At 51.5% G+C, this 19,178-nt stretch overlaps 1 protein-coding gene across 19 annotated transcripts in view; it reads left to right on the forward strand.

Annotated features, from left to right (window-relative positions):
- The window catches only part of MAPT (microtubule associated protein tau), a 123,953-nt gene that overhangs the window by 71,829 nt on the left and 32,946 nt on the right, over nt 1–19,178 (forward strand). For 7 of the 19 annotated variants that reach the window (XM_027517439.1, XM_027517438.1, XM_027517437.1 and 4 more), the window contains 4 exons: nt 3,682–3,768; nt 7,013–7,099; nt 11,463–11,528; nt 16,211–16,519. In XM_027517439.1, coding sequence (XP_027373240.1) covers nt 3,682–3,768; nt 7,013–7,099; nt 11,463–11,528; nt 16,211–16,519 — 549 coding nt within the window. The remainder of the gene's footprint in view (nt 1–3,681; nt 3,769–7,012; nt 7,100–11,462; nt 11,529–16,210; nt 16,520–19,178) is intronic. The other 12 variants (XM_027517447.1, XM_027517450.1, XM_027517451.1 and 9 more) reach the window with 5 other exon arrangements.

Raw genomic sequence — 19,178 nt, forward strand, 5'->3', positions numbered from 1 at the left:
CCACCTAGGGGTCCCAATTGGCCCAAACCTCCCTTCCCGGTGTCAGGAACCAAATGGTGGCAAGAATTACTTTCTGACCTCTCCCGGGCCGAAGCCTGACTCAGGCCAGAGCCGCTACTTTTCAGCTCCCCGTGGAGGGTTGGGGGCAGCTGGGCCCTGGGATCTCCCCAGGCTGAGGACCTGAGCCCACTGTCTCTTCTGCCTCATTAGCAGTATTGCTGCTTTCACTTTCAAGTGTCCTGATTTGGGTGGTAAAGAATATAATTACTTACGGGGCTTCCTGGGTGGCTCAGTGGTAAAGAATCTGCCTGCCAGTGCAGGAGACACAGGTTCGATCCCTGGGTCAGGAAGATCCCCTGGAGGAGGAAATGGCAACCCCCTCCAGTATTCTTGCCTGGGAAATGCCACGGACAGAGGAGCCTGACGGGCTGCAGTCGATCACGACTGAGCACAAGCATGAGCGCCCTGCGTATAACGGGGCTTGCTTAAAAGGACGACGCAGGCATTTTTGTAGAGCTCTAAACAGCTGGCAAAGGGCTTCGGCCAACAACGTCTCAGGCACTGCTCACAGTAACCAGTGAGGACGGAGGTTACCCTCCCTAGTTTACAGATGACAGTTTCCTCTCTGAGGTCACGGGGCCAGTATAGCCTTTCACTCTACACCAGCTGTTTCTGCCTCTGGTCACTCTCAGCCAAGTCCCCCTGGAACTTCAGTTCCTGAAGTCTTCACGTGTGCTAAGTCGCCTTCAGTCGTGTCCAATTCTTTGCGATCCCATGGACTGTAGTCCACCAAGTTCCTCTATCCATGGAGTTCTCCAGGCAAGAATACAGGAGTGGGTTACCATTTCCTTCTCCAGGGAATCTTCCTGACCCAAGGACTCAACTTGTGTCTCTTACATCTCCTGCATCGGCAGGCGGGTTCTTTACCACTAGCGTGGGAGAGCATCCAACTTAGGATCCTAACATACTGAATTCTGCCCCAGGTGAATTAATTGTGCCAGTGAAAAATGATGCTCTATTTAGGGTGACCTGGTTTAATAAGTTTAAAAATATGTATCATGTTGAAACAAATGTACCATAATAATGTAGGATGTTAATAACTAGGGAAACTGGCAATGGGGTATCCTCTGTTCTCTCTTTGCAATTTTTCTGTAAATCTAATAATTCAATTTATAAAGTAAGAACAAGTTTACCAAGTTATTTTGTGCCTTAGAGGTGCTTAAAGTACAGTTGCTGAAATTCCTCAGTTCTTTTAACATAAAATGTCATTGGAAGGTCTGTGCTAAAACAGATATATGTGTAAATATATAATACATACATGCAGATTTTAAGTTGCTAACCTTTTTGTCACTGCTGTGAAAGTGTTTGAAGATAGTCTAAACAAACTTACTCAAACAATATACTTGCCAAGAAAGCAAGTGATACCTAAGAGATTTTCAGAGTTCTCCTCAAATTTGTTCTTGCTACTAAGGATTTAGAAGGAATTATTTTTATATGGAGAGTGAAAGGTGTGACTTGACAGAAGGTGCACTTTACAAGCAACATTTCAGATAGGTGACAGAGACTTTTTTGAATAATGACAAGAAACCACATGTAAAATACTAGAACAGAGAGCATCTGAGTAGATGCTAAAAGTTGGAATAGGATTAGGTGGAGCCAAAGAGAGCTGCAAAGTGGGTGAAAGTTGGTTAACTAATAAAACAGAGCACCCGTGTGAATTAAAAGGTGTTAATGAGTTAACTTGTTAGATCTTCCAACTAAGACAGTCAGAAGAGGCCTCTTCCACCTTTCCTCCCACCATACAAAAAATTCAACATGGATAATGCGGATGATCACAGTGGCAGGCTGGGGATGGACTGGGGGAGGGGTGTTTGGGGGGCAAATGCTTGAGGCACCATCACACCTGTAGGCTCCTGTGCTTTGGCAGTTGAGGCTGGTGGGTAATAAGACCCAGCAGACAACACCAAAACTGCCATGAGATACCACTTCATATTTACGAAGATGGCTATAATTTAAAAAATGGAAAATGCCAAGTGTTGGTGAGGATGTGGAGAAATTGGACCCCTTGTGTATTGCAGGCAGGAGTGTTAATGATGCAGCAGCTGTGGCAACCAGTTTGGTGGTTTTCTAAAAAATTGCATGTAGAACTACCACACGATCCAGCGATTTCAGTCCTAAGGATATATGCAAAAGGATCGAAACGAGGAACTAGAACAGATATTTGTACACCATTGTTCATAGCAGCATTATTCAAAATAGCCAAAAGGCTGGAACAATCAAGTGTCCATCAACAGATGAACGGATAAACAAAAGATGGTGGTATATCATCATATTTCATCATATACATATGATGAAATGTTATTCAACCAGGAAAAGAAATGACACTGTGACAGATGCTACATGGACGGATCCTGAGAATATTATGCTTTGTGAAATAAGCCAGATATAAAAGGACAAATGTTGTACAGTTTTATAGGGTATCTAGAAGAGGCAAATTCATAGAGACAAAAAGTAGATAGAGGCTGCCAGGGGTTGGGAGGGAGGGAGAGAGAGTTATTGCTTAATAGGTACAGAGTTTTGTTGGGGAAGATGAAAAAAGTTTTAGATATAGATAGTGGTGATGGTTACACAGCGTGGTGAATGTATTTAATGCCACTGAATTGTGGTTAAAGTGATAGATGTGAAGTTGTGATTTTATACCAATAAAAGAATCTCAGCTCACACACACACACACAAAGGCCCAGCAGACAGTCTGCAGATGATTCCTCACCATGTGTCCAAAGCCTGCTTGAGGGAGTTGGCAGGTTTTCCCAAGCTTCAGGACTGGAAGCTTCTTTAGAATCAGTGCTTCTTTGGCTGGATCAGTGCAGCCAGGGTGGGTGTTCAGGGATGGCGTTCCAGCAGAGGGTTCGAGGTGTCTGACCCCAAAGTGTGCTGGAACACCACTTGCCTCTTTTCACCTCTGGGGTCTGCCTCGGGCAGAGCCGGTTCCCTGTCCTCTACTCCAGGGCTCCCCAACCCCACCCCACCCCCTCCCCTGTCAGGTAGCGTGGCTTTTGCTGAGTCCATTCGAGGTCCCCTGGCTTTGGAGTCTGGTCGGGCAGTTTTCCCGTAAATAGTGATGACTGACATTTCAGGTATGACAAGGTTTGTTGGGCAGGACTGGGAGACGCAGCCCAGTGTCCGGTTAGAAGTAGGTCCCATGTCTGCCCTGAGCTAATTTCTCTGCAGAGGAAGCAGTTCGATTTCTGAGTGTTTTCCCAGGGTTTACTTGTCGTGAATTCATGGCCATGATCTCCCGTGAACCTCTCCGGTAAGGAAAGACAAAGCCCCAGGTTTACTTGTGGCTTAGCTCTCTGGGGTCTGCTGCCCATTTGTCAATATCAGAGCCTTTGTCTCAGTTGGAACCACAAGCTAATTAAAAGGCAATTTCTCTTCTTGCCCCAGAACAGGTAAATGTCACGTGCCTTTTTCCTGATGACCCTGGTGTGGGGGCCCAGTTGTGGGGTGGGGGTGGGGTTGGTCCCCTTCTTGGTATTATCACGAGACCACAGTCCATCCATCTGGGGTCTATACTGGGTGATTTCGGCTCCAAAAGACACTGCCCCCCAGTTCCTCTGAAGTCGAAATTGGGGGCGGAGGGAGGCAGCCATTCTGAGGGGTTCATTGTGTATGTTCCAGAGTCTCCCCTGCAGACCCCGGCCGATGATGGATCTGAGGAACCAGGCTCTGAAACCTCTGATGCTAAGAGCACTCCGACGGCGGAAGGTGGGGCCCCCCTTCTCTCACGGCTTCATTCAAACAGCTCCTTCCATGCTCCAACCTGTGCTTAGCCATGCTTTGAGCTCATACATGCCAGCTCATACGTGCCACCCTTCCTGGCTGCACTTGCTGCTGCCCCTGGCTGAGAGATATGCCCACTCAGTGCTTTGTGGATGGGGCTTGGGCCCCAAGTGTTGTGGGAGCCATGCTCTGTCTTCATGCCTTGCTCGCTAGTGCCAGGGATGGGCAGCTTCATCATGGGTGAGCTTCAAGACAGCCACACTTGAACAGGCTGGGATTGTGGCAGAGCAGGGCCTGATGTCAGCTCCACAAAGCCCCCGCTGCTTGTCCATTGTCCTCTCCACACTTCTCCCATGAGCCACCAGGTCCCCGAGCAGTGGTTTGGTTCAGGAAAGGGTAGGTCAGCGCACATCTCCAAGCTCACACTTTGGGACTGCTCTTGGTTTAGTATCCTTCATTTCTTGAGCTGGGCCTGGGCCTCTGGACTTTGGCCATGGTGTTAGCTCCAGCGCATCTTTTCTAACCTGTCTTCTGTAGACATTCAGTATCTAGGTTATTATTATAAAGCTTCTGATGTATTTCCTGAGGTGTTCCTTGGACCGTCTTCTCTTACTTTCCATCCATATCAGTCAGGACTATGTTTGAGGAACTTCCCTAGTGGTCCAGTTGTAAAAATTCTGCCTGCCAATGCAGGGAACATGGGTTCGATCCCTGGTCCGGGAAGACCATTCCCGCATGGGAATGCGGGACAACTAAGCCTGTGTGCCACAAGTACTGAAGCCTCCACACTTCAGGGCCCATGAGCCACAAGAGAAGCTGCCATAATGAGAAGCCCGTGCACTGCAATTAGAGAGTAGCCCTGGCTCACAGCAACTAGAAAAAGCCCTCGTGCATCAAGGAAGACCCAGCACAGCCAAAGAAAAAAAAAGACTACATTTGATCACAGGTAACAGAAAGCCCAACTCACTGTGGCATATATATGAAGAGGTTTATTTGTCTCACATAATAAAACATCTGGACTCGAGTAGCAGCTCCTCAGTGTCATCAGTGCTCTCTGTCTTTATCTTCTGCCATCTTTAATGGCTGGATTATTGCCTCACGGTTACAGAATGACTGCTGCACCTCCAGGCATCACATCTATCTACAAAACAAGAAGAAAGTAGCAAAGCAAAGTGACCGAAAGAGCCCGGAAACCAAACATGTTCCCTTTTTATTAGGAAAGAAAGAGTTTTTCTACATACCCCACCTGACCAACTTCCATTTATGTCTCATTGGCAGGAACTGGGTTTTCTGATGCTCTCTGGCTGTAAGGCAGGCTAAAACATTGAGTATTGTGCCTTTCAGCTTCCTTCATAGGAAAAATCAAGGGAGAGGGGCATTGAGAATGGCTTTTGAGTAACTAGTCTGCAGAGTATGCCCCTCCATCTCTCCATCCTCCCCAAGGTTCTAGTCGCAGCACTTCCCTGGGCCCTGCCCATGACTTTGGTGAGAACCTGGCCCCAGCATCTCCCCAGGCGTCCACCTTTAGATGAATTCAGAAAGTGGCTGTCAAGTTCCTTGCCAGTTGATGGTATAAGGATATAGTGGATGTGGCCCTTCCCCTTCTTCCCCTCCCCACCACCTCCAAGGTTCTCAGCCTCCTAGTGAAGAGAAAATCAGACCAAATGCTCCTTGCTCTCCTTCTTAGAGCCAGTGATGCAAGACATAGCCTGCTGATCCTGTTCAGACAGTTTTACAGGTTGCCTAGTGCCCTGAGAAAGTCCTGAAGCACTCATGCCAAATTTTAAGCCAGCCTTCCAAATCTACTTTATTCTGGAAGAATCTTCCTACCACGTCTTGCTACATTCTGGATCCTGTCCGTGTGAGGGTCTCAAGAGCTTCAGCTCTCATGGCTTGGGGAATGGCGGGGAGCTGCTGGGGTGGAGCTCTGCCAGGCTGCTCCCGAGACAACCACAACAAAAAGGACTCCAATTGACGAACCTGACTCAGGCTCTTGGAAAGCGTTTAAAGCTGACACCTCCTCCTGTTTGCCCAGAATGGTTTGGTAGTATGCCAGTACATTTGCTCAGGGAGGAATGCCGATCTGGAAGCATTCACCTTGATAAGAGACTGACAGCAACTCCTGGTGGTGAATCTTTCCCTCTTTGCTCTGAAGGTGGATCCATCTGTCGGCCTGTTGTCAAGCACCTGACCTCAAACAGAGCCGGCCTGTTCATTGCCACCCAGGGGGGTCTGTGCTTTATAACCAAGGGTCATGGGCTCCAGGAGACAGGGGAATTAATGTTGTTGTTCAGTCGCTCAGTCATGTCTGACTCTCTGCGACCACATGGACTGCAGCAGGCCAGGCTTCCCTGTCCTTCATCTCCTAGAGCTTGCTCAGACTCATGTCCATCGAGTCAGTGATGCCATCTAACCATCTCATCCTTCTCCTCCTGCCTTCAATCCTTCCCAGCATCAGAGTCTTTTCTAACGAGTCGACTCTTTGCATCAGGTGGACAAAGTATTGGAGCTTCAGTTTCAGCATAAATCTTTCCAATTAATATTCAGGGTTGATTTCCTTTAGGATTGACTGGTTTGATCTCCTTGCTGTCCAAAGGACTCTCAAGAGTCTTCTCCAACACCAACAGTTCAAAAGCATCAATTCATCGGTGCTCAGCCTTCTTTGTGGTCCGACTCTCACATCCATACTTGACTACTGGGGGATTAGAACTGGAAGAAAACTTGGAGGTCAAGGCACCTCCCATTTTGCAGATGAGGAAACTGAGACCCTAAGAGGACAAAGGACTTGCCCAAAGCCGGGCTCCCAGCAGAACCGTAGCCTCCAGCCCTGACTGCAGAGTTTGCCTTCTCCTGTTCTGCACTGCTGTAAGGATCAAACATCTGTGACCACTCACCTGATTTTCAACGTTTCTTCCTTAAAAATATTGGCGACCAGAAGTCCCTTTCGCTGCAGTGTTTAGAGGGGGGCTGTTCTGGCTTTCCTGGTAGAGGGCTCGGTTGTCTCATAAGCTGTTGCCTCTTGGACAGAGTATTCATGTTTTCCTGGGGAGATTTCAAGCGGGAGCACGCCTCTGGGCCCTGCCTTGTGGGGTTGCTTTTTTGCATGTGGCTGAGTCCCCTTCCTGCCTCCGCATTCCTGCACCTTTGCATCCCCAAAGAGCGCAAGGTGAGGGGCGTGGCACGGCCCGTCCCAGCCCCTAAGGTGGTTTCCACTTCTGGCGGTTTCCAGATGCGACAGCACCCTTAGTGGATGAGGGAGCCCCCGGTGAGCAGGCGGCCGCTCAGGCCCCCGCGGAGATCCCAGAAGGAACCGCAGGTGAGGGTGGCTCTGGGGGCTGGGTGCCGGGCTCCCCAGCTGTAGGATGGGAGTGCGTGGGGTTCTGCCCGTCTCCAAATGAGGTGGGAATGCGGGTGGATGCCAGCCTCCCGAAATCTCGGGTTGTTCTGAGCTTGATGTCCTGTTGCCTCCATCGCTGCCTGCCCGTCTCCTGGAGGATAGAGAACCTTCTGGATTCCTTCCAGCCTCTCCTCTCCTTGTCTTAGCTCCAGAGAGTTCTTGGAGGCAGGCTGGTGGCCGAGGTCAGTCCACGGTCCTGCTGGGACTCTGCCCAGCGACAAGGTTACTTCCTAGCGGGTAAACAGCTCCCTGCGGGGAGCACCTGAGTGTGTCACAGCATCCAGATGGCCCACCCACATCTTGGAGGATTGTAACTGGATAACCCCCCAGGAACTCAGTGATGTACTCTAGCATCCAATTTTAGGACGATCTTTTCAAACGTATCAGCATAGAACAGACGTGATGAGACTGTCCTGTCAACATTGATGATGGGGAGCAGCCCAGATGGGGCATTGACCAGAAAGAGCACTGAACTCGGGACCGCCAGAGTCACTGTGAGCTGCCCGGGCCTTTAGGAAACAGTGAGCAGAGCCCGGAGCTCTGGCTGTCACTTCCTTCACGTCCACCTCCCTGGGCTAGGCATGACTGCAGCCACTGGCTTGGCGATGGGGACGGTGCTCAGCAAGAAATGCAGGACGAGCTCTGGATGGTGTTTCAGCAGCAGTGGAGAGTGAGGAAATGTCCCCGGCAGGAGTTCTTTTCCTTCCTGAAGGTGGGGCTCAATGGCAGCTGTTTGGGAAGTCTGCAGCCTTGTCCCCAGCCGTGTGGGTTAAGGATGCCGGGCAGGGGCCAAGCAACGCCACCCGCTCCTCCGAGTAGTCTCCGCTCTGCAAGCTGCTCTCCAGAGATGAATGGAGGGGGACATTCTGGATACTGACAGGCCTCGTCCTTGACAGTGAAGGTCGTTTGAAGGCCATGGAACCAACGACTCGCAGGATGAGATCACGGGTAGCTTGACTTTTGTCTCTCACTGTCACTTTATAACTTTTCAGTGGGCAAAGCTCTTCTTCCGCCTGGGACAAAAACTCTAGGGAACTCTTGACTTGCCATCACTCCTGGATTATCAAGTGTTTTAGTCTCCACCAACACACAACCCAGTCTGCAAATGCTGATGAGAATGTGCAGTCTGGGACTTCCCTGGTGATCCAGTGGCTAAGAAACCCCCCTGCCAATGCAGGGGACACAGTTCGACCCCTGGTCAGGGAAGATTCCCACGTGCCTTGGAGCAACTAAGCCCATGCCCTGAGCCTGTGCTCTAGAGCCGCAACTACTGAGCCGGTGCTCTGCAGCAAGAGAAGCCGCCACAATGAGAAGCCCAAGCACCACAATTAGAGAGTAGCCCCCTGCCCCTCGCCACACCTAGAGAAAACCTGCATACAGCAACAAAGACCCAGAGCAGCCAAAAATAATCAATGAATTTTTAAAAAAGGAATGTCCAGTCAGGGTAACACTCAAAGCTGCAGGTCCTCCTCTCTGGGACTGGAGAGGGGCGAGAACCAGGAGGGGGGCAGGGAAGTTATTCCTGCATTGGGGCTGCTATGAGCTGGCGCCTCGCAGTTTCTGCAGGTGTTGCAAGTTGAGTCTTTCCCTGTGGGGTTTTTGGAATTCTTCCAGATACCCCCGTCCCCCGCCATCCCCATCGTCCTCCTGAAGTTCTCTCCCTCTGCTCTCGATTCCAGCAGACATTCCTCTCTCTTGGGTCCCTTGGGGTCTGAAGATCTGTCTCATCTCTCCTCTGCCAGGGTTGGCTTGCTCACATCGGTGGCCCTGCCGGACATGGCCTGAGGTGCCCCTTCCACTATGGCTGCCCTGTGCCCACCACAGGTCCACGGGGGACATGGGCGTTCCTTGCCTGAACAAACCACGCATATGCAGACAGCCCCGGGCTTTGCTCCCCAACCAAGGCAGGGCCAGCCTGCCTGTCTTTGAGTTTCCCCAGGTGGAGTTCTGATAGCCCTCCACCACGTCCCTAACCCTAGGGGACACACACCACCTGTCTCCACCTGGTGCCTTGAAATCCTTTCAGTGGGACTGAGATGGGAGGCAGACAGGTAGCCACTACCCCACCCACCCTAAGCTGCTCTCTCTAAAGAAATCCTCCTTTAAAATTCTCTCCCCCTCCACCCTTTTACATCCTGAATGAAGTGGGAGGTTTTAGAGTTGAGGGGACATTTTTTCTGCTGGTGGCTTTAACAATATGTACCTTAGTTTCAGGCCTCCCTGTTGGCTCAGACGGTAAAGAATATGCCTGCAATGTGGGAGACCCGGGTTCAGTCCCTGGGTTGGGAAGATCCCCTGGAGAAGGGAATGGTTACCCACTCCAGTACTCTTGCCTGGAGAATTCCATGGACAGAAGAGCCTGGTGGGTTACAGTCTATGGGTCGCAAAGAGTCAGACACGACTGAGTGACTAACATGCCTTAGTCGAGCACTGCACTTGGGCACGTGTCTTTGTTGTATCTTGGTTCTGTGAAACTTCCCATTGGAGGTCCATTTGGGAGTGCAGTGCAGCCATCCCCCTGCAGGTGTCCCTGCCTTGCAGGGTGAGCATGGAGCTATCTTGGGGCTCCAGGGAGGCAGAGAAGCCATATAGGCTGGTGATGGCCCAACCACTGGCTCACACCCTCCCTCTCTCTGGCTTCTCTGAGCATCTCTCTTGCTGGGATCAAGGGGTGTCAGAGATACCAGCAGCCTGCAGTTTCTAATTTGCATCAGGACCAGGGTATCACGACACCACATTGGTGTGTGAAAGCGATGGGCTTCCCAGAGCCATGGCAGTGACGTCATCGGCACGCTGCCTGGTGTCCTGTCTTAGGGACTCCATGCCGTGTAGCTGGTTTGGTGATTTGCTGTCTCCCTGGGCCTTTCTTCTGTAACCTTGTCAGAAACTCAGACCAAACCTACGCTCAGAGCAGTGCTTCCCTGACAGACATCTTTTGTCAAGTGACATGGAGCTATCATTGTTAGACCTCACGGGCTGTACAGCATCAGCGTGCAGGGCATGCAGAGGTGTTTCTGCCTAGGAACTGCCAATGGGGAAGCTGCCCGAGCCCACTGCCAGCCCCCTGCCCCTCGCCACAGTGGCCCTGGGCAGGCCAGTGGGCTGGGTGTCTTATCAGGCCGTCATACACCTGTCCAGTGACCCAGAGAGTCTTTCCTTTGCATCCTCCATGTTCTCTGTGGTGGGCCTGCATGGCAAGAGGTGCTAACTTGGCATTTCTGATTTAGTTGTAGAGACTGAGTCATCGCAGGTCTGGGAGGAAAAAACTGATGGCCCAGCCAGCCACTGGTGCGCATTTCTCAGGCTGGTGGCCTCCCTGTCCCTGTCCATCAGGGCATGTTGGCCCTCCTGAGGTGTGGGGTCACACCCATGTCAGTGTGTGGCCAACTTGCCTTAGAGGGTCTTTCTTCTGGACACTCATACACTTTGTCCTGCAGTGATCTCGCCATTTCTTCAAGATGCAGAAATTGGCGTTGTATGAAAGCTTACCGACTTTGGTACCATTGATGACATGATCAGGAGTTTGTCTCAGTCTTTTTTTTGTTCGGGAGGGACAGTGGGCTCCCTAAGTGGGAGCCCAAGATACCCCCAAAACTGCTCACTGACACTACCACCCACCTTCAATCAGATGGCACCTATTCTTAGCAGGCAGTTGAAGGGGTTTGCCCAGTTGTTTGGAGAAAAGAAACTGAACCTCTAGGGGGCTCCTACCATGTACCAGACGCTGCTGAACGCGTGCACACAGTTTCGTATGAACCCTCAACGCTCTCCTACAAGACAGGCTGATGTTATCACTTTGGGGTTCTAGAGTTGGAAACTAAAGCTCAGAGAGGCTAAGTATGGCGGCACCTGAGCTGGAACCCCAGCCAGACTCCACGGCCCACACACCTAGTCCTTCCTGCACCTTTGGCTCCCCTAGGAGCGCTGACGGGGCTGGGAGGGCGGCCTCCACCAGGACACAGCTCCACAGCAGTGGCTGAGCAACAGAGTGCTTCTTCGCCCTCCCTGTCCTGTGTCTTTATCGAGCGGGGACTGAGAACCCAGGGCCCACTGTGGGGAAGGCCTTTCCTACCGGACTGTGTTGCCTGAAGGTGTGTGGGCGCTGGGGGTGGGCGGTGTTTAGTGGACTGTTTTCATCCACATCCCCAGCAGTCACGTTTGCACAAAAGAGCCAGAGGTACAGCACTTCAGAAACCTGTTGGGAGGGGCAGGGAGCTCTGTTTCTAGCAAACAATAACTGTGTCTGCTTTTTATCCTCTTCATTTGCTGACACACAAACCAGCTGAAGAAGCAGGCATTGGCGACACGTCCAACCTGGAAGACCAAGCTGCCGGACACGTGACCCAAGGTCAGTGGGCTGGTATTGCCTGCCACACATGACATGGGGGGTTGGGAAGAGGGGGTGGCAACACTCAGATGGACCGTGCCCTGAGAAGAGAATTTGGACCTGGGCCTGAATTCCAGGGTCCAGATCTTTAGGAGCTGGTTTTTCACTGAAGGTGGGCTATTCAGGTAGAGGAAGAGCTTTTGCTCTCTCTAGTCATTTCTGAGTCCTTCCCAGTGTGTTTGCTGTTCTGAAAGCTGCTGGCCTCGCCCAGCTTGGGAACTCGAGCATCAGTGACCAACAGAAACACAAATGTGTCTGATGAGTGATTCTCCCCGTGGGCGGCCCTCTGGCCCATCCCCGGAGCAAAGCCTCAACTCTGTCGCCACCAAACTATTTCTTCTGTGCAGCCTTCAGATTTTATTGTGATTTTCTTCTCAGGGACCAAAATTACTGTGCTTAAGAAAAACAGTTTCGTATGATCACTGAGCATAAATGTTTTTAAGAACTTAAATTGTAAATCCTAGAGATTCCTTATCTTTGGAAATGGAGACCTCCAGTACAACCTAGCTGAGTTTTGTTTTCTGTCATTGGCTGCATAAATGAACTTGAGAGTCTGCTGTATAATGTGGAAGCTTTTAGACTGTAAGAGAGCTGGGAAGTCACTGGTCTTTTCCCCACAAAGTGGTTTGGGATTTGTTCAGTGTTTAGCACTGCCGCTGAGCCATCTGGCTTTAGGGAGACTCTGGGCCCTGAAGAAATGTCTCCTTGAGGTGCTTTGAAGCCTAACGACACATTTCTGTGACTCCCAGGGTTCTCTGCCCCATAGCGTGCTAGTGTTTCTCATCTCACACAGCGTGGAAAGACGTGTTTTCATTCTTAGGCTTACATAGAGCTTCAAAAAAATAGTAGAAGCGATAATCATTATAAATAGGGAATCTCAGTCTATGTGTTAAATAGAATCTTGCCTCCTGTTTCTTTTAGGTCATTATTTCTAGCTTTTAGGTAAAATGAGAAGTTTTTATAACCTCTGGAAATGGCCATCTATTTCCATAAAAAGAAGTGAGTTTGAGTTTTTCTTACAAATTTTTATCGTAAGCTATGTCTCCATGTCCCTGAAACATATTCCGTGGAACAAAAAGATCAGGCCAACAGCTCTCCTAGAAACCTTACTTTGGGGCTAACTGAATTTTTAACTTTCCCAGCACTGGCTTAGTATCATAGAGCTACATAGACGAACACCAGGGAGCATCTGCAGTGGGACGCTGGCACCAAATCTGCGCACATGTGGAGGTTTCTACCTCTGTGCTGCCCAGGCCAGTGTTTAATGTCTCATCTGGAGCTGCTGATCCAAATGGCCAAGCCCAGCTCCCTCCAGTGGGGCCTTGGGAAATCCAGACACCCTGGCGATCCACAAATATCTCACTGCCACAGACCTGCAGTCTGTTTTGTGCTAAAGCAATCAGATTTGGGAAGAACCATGTACACAGAAGCACAGCTCTTCTCTCTTCCTTGTTTTCCTGCGGCAGAAGGAAAATCTCTGGCAGCCTGTGTCCATGAAGGACTAAGAGAGCAAAGATGTTTCAGGATGGAGCTGCGAGGGGCCAAGAGGAGCAGGGTGTGGGGAGGGCCCTGCCCATCCCACACCCTGCTCACGCCAGGAGTGGACCTTCCTTCCGGGAGTGTCACCAGGACCAGGCCTCCCAGGGAGTGTGGGGACACAATTCATCTGCACTTCTGAGGCCACCCAACTGTGTTTCTCCAAATATTGCTTACCTTGGACCCACCCCTGATGATCACTACCTTTAGTCTTGGCTTGAAAAATACTGCATATTTTTCATGATATCCATAAGATGGTATGAAAAAACCCAAATGAACTTTTTGGCCAACTCAGTAGTTACTGAGCACTTTTCAGTCTTCTGGGAGCTGAATAGAATGTTCTCCCAGCCCAGCTCCTTCCTCCAGGAGAGTAATAGCATGATGGCAGGTTCCTCACACACGCGCACACACACACACACACACACATGCTGTACTATCCTATATTGATAACTTTTCAGGGTATGTTTAATATGCAGGTTTGGTGCCCTGGTCTCTTTTTCAGTCAGGGTCTTTTAAAGCCCTGCAGTGTAACAGTAACATCCACATCACAAGCAATGTCTAGGGAGCTCTGGGAGGAAAGATTTTTCCAGAAAGTGCTGGAGACCTGGCCTGATGAGAGGTGTAGGGACCAGTAGCTGCTGCCACTTCAGGTCTGTTGAGCGGTGGGTTGGGAAAGAGTTGGGGTGAGGAGGCTCAGATTGCCTCCTGCCAGCTGGTTTCTTGCATCTCTGTCATTTGGTCTGTTCATCCCCAAGACTCACCAAGGGCCCCAGAGAGTCTCCTGCAGACCCCTCAGAAGGCAGAAATTGGCTCGTTTCCCTGATGACATCACGTGTAGATCTGGCCACATGGCAGGCTCTGGGGCTATGCTAGGAACACAAGATAACTGAGACCATGAACTCATGGCCCCAGCATAGGGGTAGGAGCTGAGAGAGCTGGCCTTTTGATAAGGGGCTGCTGGGCAGCTCCACAGACTCTGATTCGAGTTGGGACCAGAGGGACCATCATGTGTTAGCCATGTGTGTGGACCCCTGTGTTCCCCACCTCCCACCCCTCCCCTCATCCAGTCTCTTTCTCTTCCAAGACCCTCAATCCTTTGGAGTTCCAGGGTTTATTTAGAGGAGAGCTGCAAAGTTGTCCTGGAACTAGGTAGGATGTTTGAAGAGTTGGGAGTTAGAAAAAATATAGGATATTAGGAGAACCAATAGAAAAAAAATCTCCTGTCCTCAATACACAGATATTTTAAGGAGGGATTCATGTGAATGCAGGGCTTCTCTGGTGGCTCAGATGGTAAAGAATCTGCCTGCAATGCAGGAGACCCAGGTTTGATCCCTGGGTCAGGAAGATCCCTTGGAGAAGGAAATGGCTACCCATTCCAGTATTCTTGTCTGGAGAATTCCATGGACAGAGGAGCCTGGTGGGCTACAGTCCATGGGGTCACAAAAAGTCAGACACGATTGAGCGACTAACACTTCACATAAATGCGGCATGAATGAAGCAGAAAAAAGGGAAGTGTGCCCCCCATCCACCGGGCTGGCACACGGGAGGTGGTGTGACAGGGGCGAAGCAGTCATCCCACGGGGCTGGCCACGTCTGTGCCGTGCAGACCACCTTAACTGCCACGGTGGTCACCTCACCTCGAGCAGAAGGCTGTTCATAATCCTCAATCTGGACAAACCTGAACCGTGTTTCTGTTTGTAGAGGTCTCATGGCACGTCAGTTAGTAAAGACTGAGCCTTATGATGCATTTGGGGTTTTCCAAATCTATCAGGGTGGGTTTACAGGTACCTGCTGGTTTTATTGGGCAAAAGGGGGGGCCAGAGAGAGAAGGAGAGGAAAGGAGACCCTCCCTGCACCCCATCCAGGTCCCACGTAGAGGCCAGAGTCTTCAGGAGGCTCACAGTCCCTGGAGAGGAGGACAAGTTTTTGCTGCTGGTGGAGTTAGCCTAAGGCAGCCCCGGATATGGCAGGATGCTCGGAGCCCAGCCAGACCCAACATAGGCAGAGGATTAACACCAGCACTAGACGGGGTCTTGGTCTAAGCTCCCCTTTTACAGATAAGAAAACTGAGGCTCAAAGACAGGAGGTGCTCACCCATGGTCACCCAGCTAACTGTTGGCAGATTTACCAAGAGCTGTTACGTTCTGAGCAAAGAAAAGCAACATGGGTGAGCTCAGAGCGTGGGCTCCTTTTCCTTTGTTAGGTGGGCTTGAGATGCTGTTTAAACGTCCTTTTTTTCTTTCAAACATGTGTCCCTCTCTTAAAACACTTAACTTGCTCTTGCTAACCTTTTGCTGCTGCTGCCTCTTCAAACCCAGAGGAGAGGAGAGTTCCGGGTCAGCAGAGGGAAGCGTCTGAGAGGCCTCTGGCCCATGGGCTTAGCTCTCAGGTCCAGCTTGCACACGGCCAAGAAGCTTCTGGGGTCTCCAAGCTGCCTCTGGGGGAGAAAGAGCCCGAAGCTCCCGTCCTGGCGACCTCTCGCCCTTCCCAGCATCATCCCGTCTGCCAAGCGCCTCCTCCACCAGGAGGCCCTCAGGAGCCCCACTGGGAGTGGGGACCAAAACCAGGGCAGCGGGCTGAGGAGGGCCTGGCCTTTCCAAAGCCCCCCTCCCCTGGACGTCAGCAGACGGAGCCTGGGAGTTCCAAGGTTGTCCAGGCAAGCTTCCTCGGGGAGCCGGGCCACCATGGAGGTGAGGCTGTGGAGCCGGGGAACTCAGGGCTGACCCGCCAGCACACATCTGACATGCTTGGGGCCCCCACGCTGCTCGCAGGCCCCAGAGAGGCCACACGCCAGTCTTCAGGGACAGAACCTAAGGTTGCAGAGGGTGGCAGCCGCGGCTCCGAGCCACCAGAGTGCCAGCTTTGGGGAGGCCTGCCCCAGGAGGGGCTGCCTCTGAAGGGGGCACAGAGCAAAGAGAGGCAGGGGGGTGAGGAGGTGGATGAAGACCGGGACATTGATGAGTCCTCGCCCCAGGACTCCCCGCCCTCCCAGGTCTCCCCGACCCAAGGCGGGCCAGCTCCGCAGGCAGTTTCCGGAGAAGCCCCTGGAACCCCGGGGTCCCCAGCCGGGGGTGCCATCCCGCTTCCTGTCGATTTCCTCTCTAAAGCGTCTGCAGACACCCGGGTCCCAGAGCCCGACGGGCCCAGCGAGGGGCCCCCGGGAGAAGGGCGCGGCGGGTCCCCTGAGTTCACATTCCACGTGGAAATCACAGCCAACCTGCAGAAGGATCAGGGACCCCCCTCGGAGGTGGATTTGGAAGGGACTGCACTTCCTGGGGCCCCTGGAGAGGAGCAAGAGCCCCGGAGCCCCTCTGAGGGCGAGGACACAAAAGAGACTGATCTTCCAGAACCTTCTGGAAAGCAGCCTGCAGCTGGTCTGCCAGGGAAGCCCGTCAGCCGGGTGCCTCAACTCAAAGGTCTGTGTCTTGAGCTCCTTCGCTCCCGCCTGGCGACCTCGTGTGCCACCCAGGCTGCAGGCACTGCCACTCAGCTTCCAGCTCCTCCTTGGCTCCTGCCGCTTCTGAGGCCCCCAGGGACAGCCACCAACCAGCCACCTGGGCCTTTGCTCACCTTCCCGGCCACCTCCCGTCCCTCAGGCGCTGGTAGCTCGTGTTCCTCTCACGCTTGCCCGCCGTCGCGCATGTCACCAAGACCCGCACCCACTGCTTTCTGCCCCGTTCACTCCTCTGGCCCCTTGATTTCTCTGCAAGGCTCTTCCGCCCAGTGGAGGCTGGTGGGCTGCACTCCACAAAGAGCATAGCAGCTGCTCCCACTTCGGAGGGCTCATTATGTGTCTCATATTGGTTGTCTAGGACCCTCCCGACCCTCCCAACAAGTGGGCATAATTAGCCCCGATTTGCAGATGGGAAAACTGAGGCTCCAAGCGGTGAAATATCTTGCTGAAAGTCATTGAGTAGTAGGTGATGGAGCCAGGTTTGGAACCCAAGTAGGTCTACTTTGAAAGGCACTTCCGTCTACCCCACAAGCACCTTCCAGCAGGTCCTGAGGTGTGCCCTCCCAGCCCAGAGACTCAGAGGACACATGTCTGTCCTCTGCGACTGTGTCCGTGTACAGCACCTCACATGCAGCAGGCCATACACACACCCACACACACACACCCCCATTGGAGGTAACCCAGAGCCCATGCTGAGCCTTTGGCCCAACAACCACTCCACCCTATTCTGTCTGCCTTGTGGCAGAAGAGACAGTGAGCAGAAACAAAATCTCCTCGTGGAAGGAACCCCTTTTTCTTCTTCCCTTGGCAGAGCTGGGGCAGTCCCCCTGTTGGGATTGCAGGGAGGGATCTCAGCCCCGTCCCCATCTCAAGACCTGGGAAGCATGACCACAGCAGCCTTTCAGGAGCTGAAGAAATGGGAGGGGAGGTTCCCAAGGGTGGGGGTCTCTGTGTCCTGTCGGGTGGAGGACAGAGGAGGCCTCATGGCCACATATCAGCTGTATTCATATGTTTAGATCCTGTAGCATATTAGAATTAATCGTGGGGCCCAGAAATTGATGCTACTTAAACTGTTAATTGCAGACATCTGTTAAATGTTGTCATGAAAACTTTGAAATGTTATAGATAAAGGAACCTGTGTTTCTAAATTTAAGACCGAAAAAGAATCCTACTTTAAAATATCCTAAACTCCAAACTAATATGGGACACGTAACTGTGACTTGACAGATGACAACAGTGTTTCCTGAAATGTTGTTTTATATTGAATGCTGATCCACTGCATGTTGATAGATATGTCCAGGGGGAAAAAAGAGTTCCATTATCTAGTTTGGGGGGGAAAAAAAGATGAAACAAAGTTAAATGGAGTTTGCTGTGGGGAACTTGTCAGAGCCTTAAATATTGTAATGTACGTTCTGACCCTCTGAGAAGGATACATAGTAGCCATTTCCCCAATTTGGGAAATGCAGATCTAGCAGATGCTTTTGTTGTGATATAGATGATGATGGTCATCGGGGCAAAGGATATGAATCAGGTCCACCCAGGGCTCTTATTAAAATGCAAGTTCCTGGGCCCCACCTTCAGCTACTGTCTCAGAGTGAACCCAGGATTCTGTATTTCAAGAATGTCTCCCACTGATTCTGCTGCATAACAGAGTTTGAAAATCTCTGGGCTAGATCATCAGTGCTGGTCACTCTAGAAATCTGGTCTCCAGGAACCAGTGAGATGCTTTCACTGTCCTTAGGGCAGAGGAAATAAAATATTGAAGCCACAGATGAAAACCTATGATCAGTTTTAAATAATGAATGCCAATAGCAGGAAAGAGTGAGTTAGAAGTTACGTTGGTAGACAAGCGGATTGGATTCACCAAGGGGTATGGCTTTCCAAACACAAAATCTGTCAATGGTTTGGTCCTAAAATCCAGAGATTATCTGTGGCAGGGGTCTCCAACCTCTAGGCTACAGATCAATACCTCCTGTCAGATCAGTGGTGGCATTAGATTTAAAGTGCACAATAAATCTAATGTACTTGAATCATCCTGAAACCATCCCCTCCCCACCCCCAGTCCGTGGAAAAATCATCTTCAATGAAATAAAGAGTTTGAGGACTGCCGATCTATAGGATATTTGATGGCAGCTGGTTTGTTGGTAATCTGGGAAAAGGACAAGCAGTAGTCCCCCTTGGGAGAGTCTGTAAGTGGTGAGACGGCCCTCCAGGGGTGGGTTGGACTTGCCAGAGAGCCAACTAGGACTGGTCACCCAAGCCCCTGTGAGTGCGGGGCAGGTTCTGGGAAAGCGGCCCACTCCCCCTGGTCCCTGGGTGACAATATGAGCAAGGGGTCCTGTAGGGGCCAAAGCCTGGCTGACCTGCCCTGCACTTAGCCCTGGGGCTTCCAAATGCCCCTCCTTGGAGCAGGGTTGGCCCCAGTCGGGGGAGGCTGACCCCGGCAGAGCCTGTGAGAGGTGGTCCTGCGCCGTCTACCTTCCCTGACCGCCCCTGTACCAGCGTGTACACATAACAGTTTCCTCCGCGTCGCCTATGCATGTCCCCGCCCTCGGCCAGCCTGCTGCCCACTCTTGTCAGGGTGTTGCGAGCAACGACCCCAGTGTGCTGTGTTGATACTA

Source organism: Bos indicus x Bos taurus, chromosome 19 (assembly GCF_003369695.1).
Source record: "Bos indicus x Bos taurus breed Angus x Brahman F1 hybrid chromosome 19, Bos_hybrid_MaternalHap_v2.0, whole genome shotgun sequence".
In the NCBI taxonomy this organism is placed as follows: domain Eukaryota; kingdom Metazoa; phylum Chordata; class Mammalia; order Artiodactyla; family Bovidae; genus Bos; species Bos indicus x Bos taurus.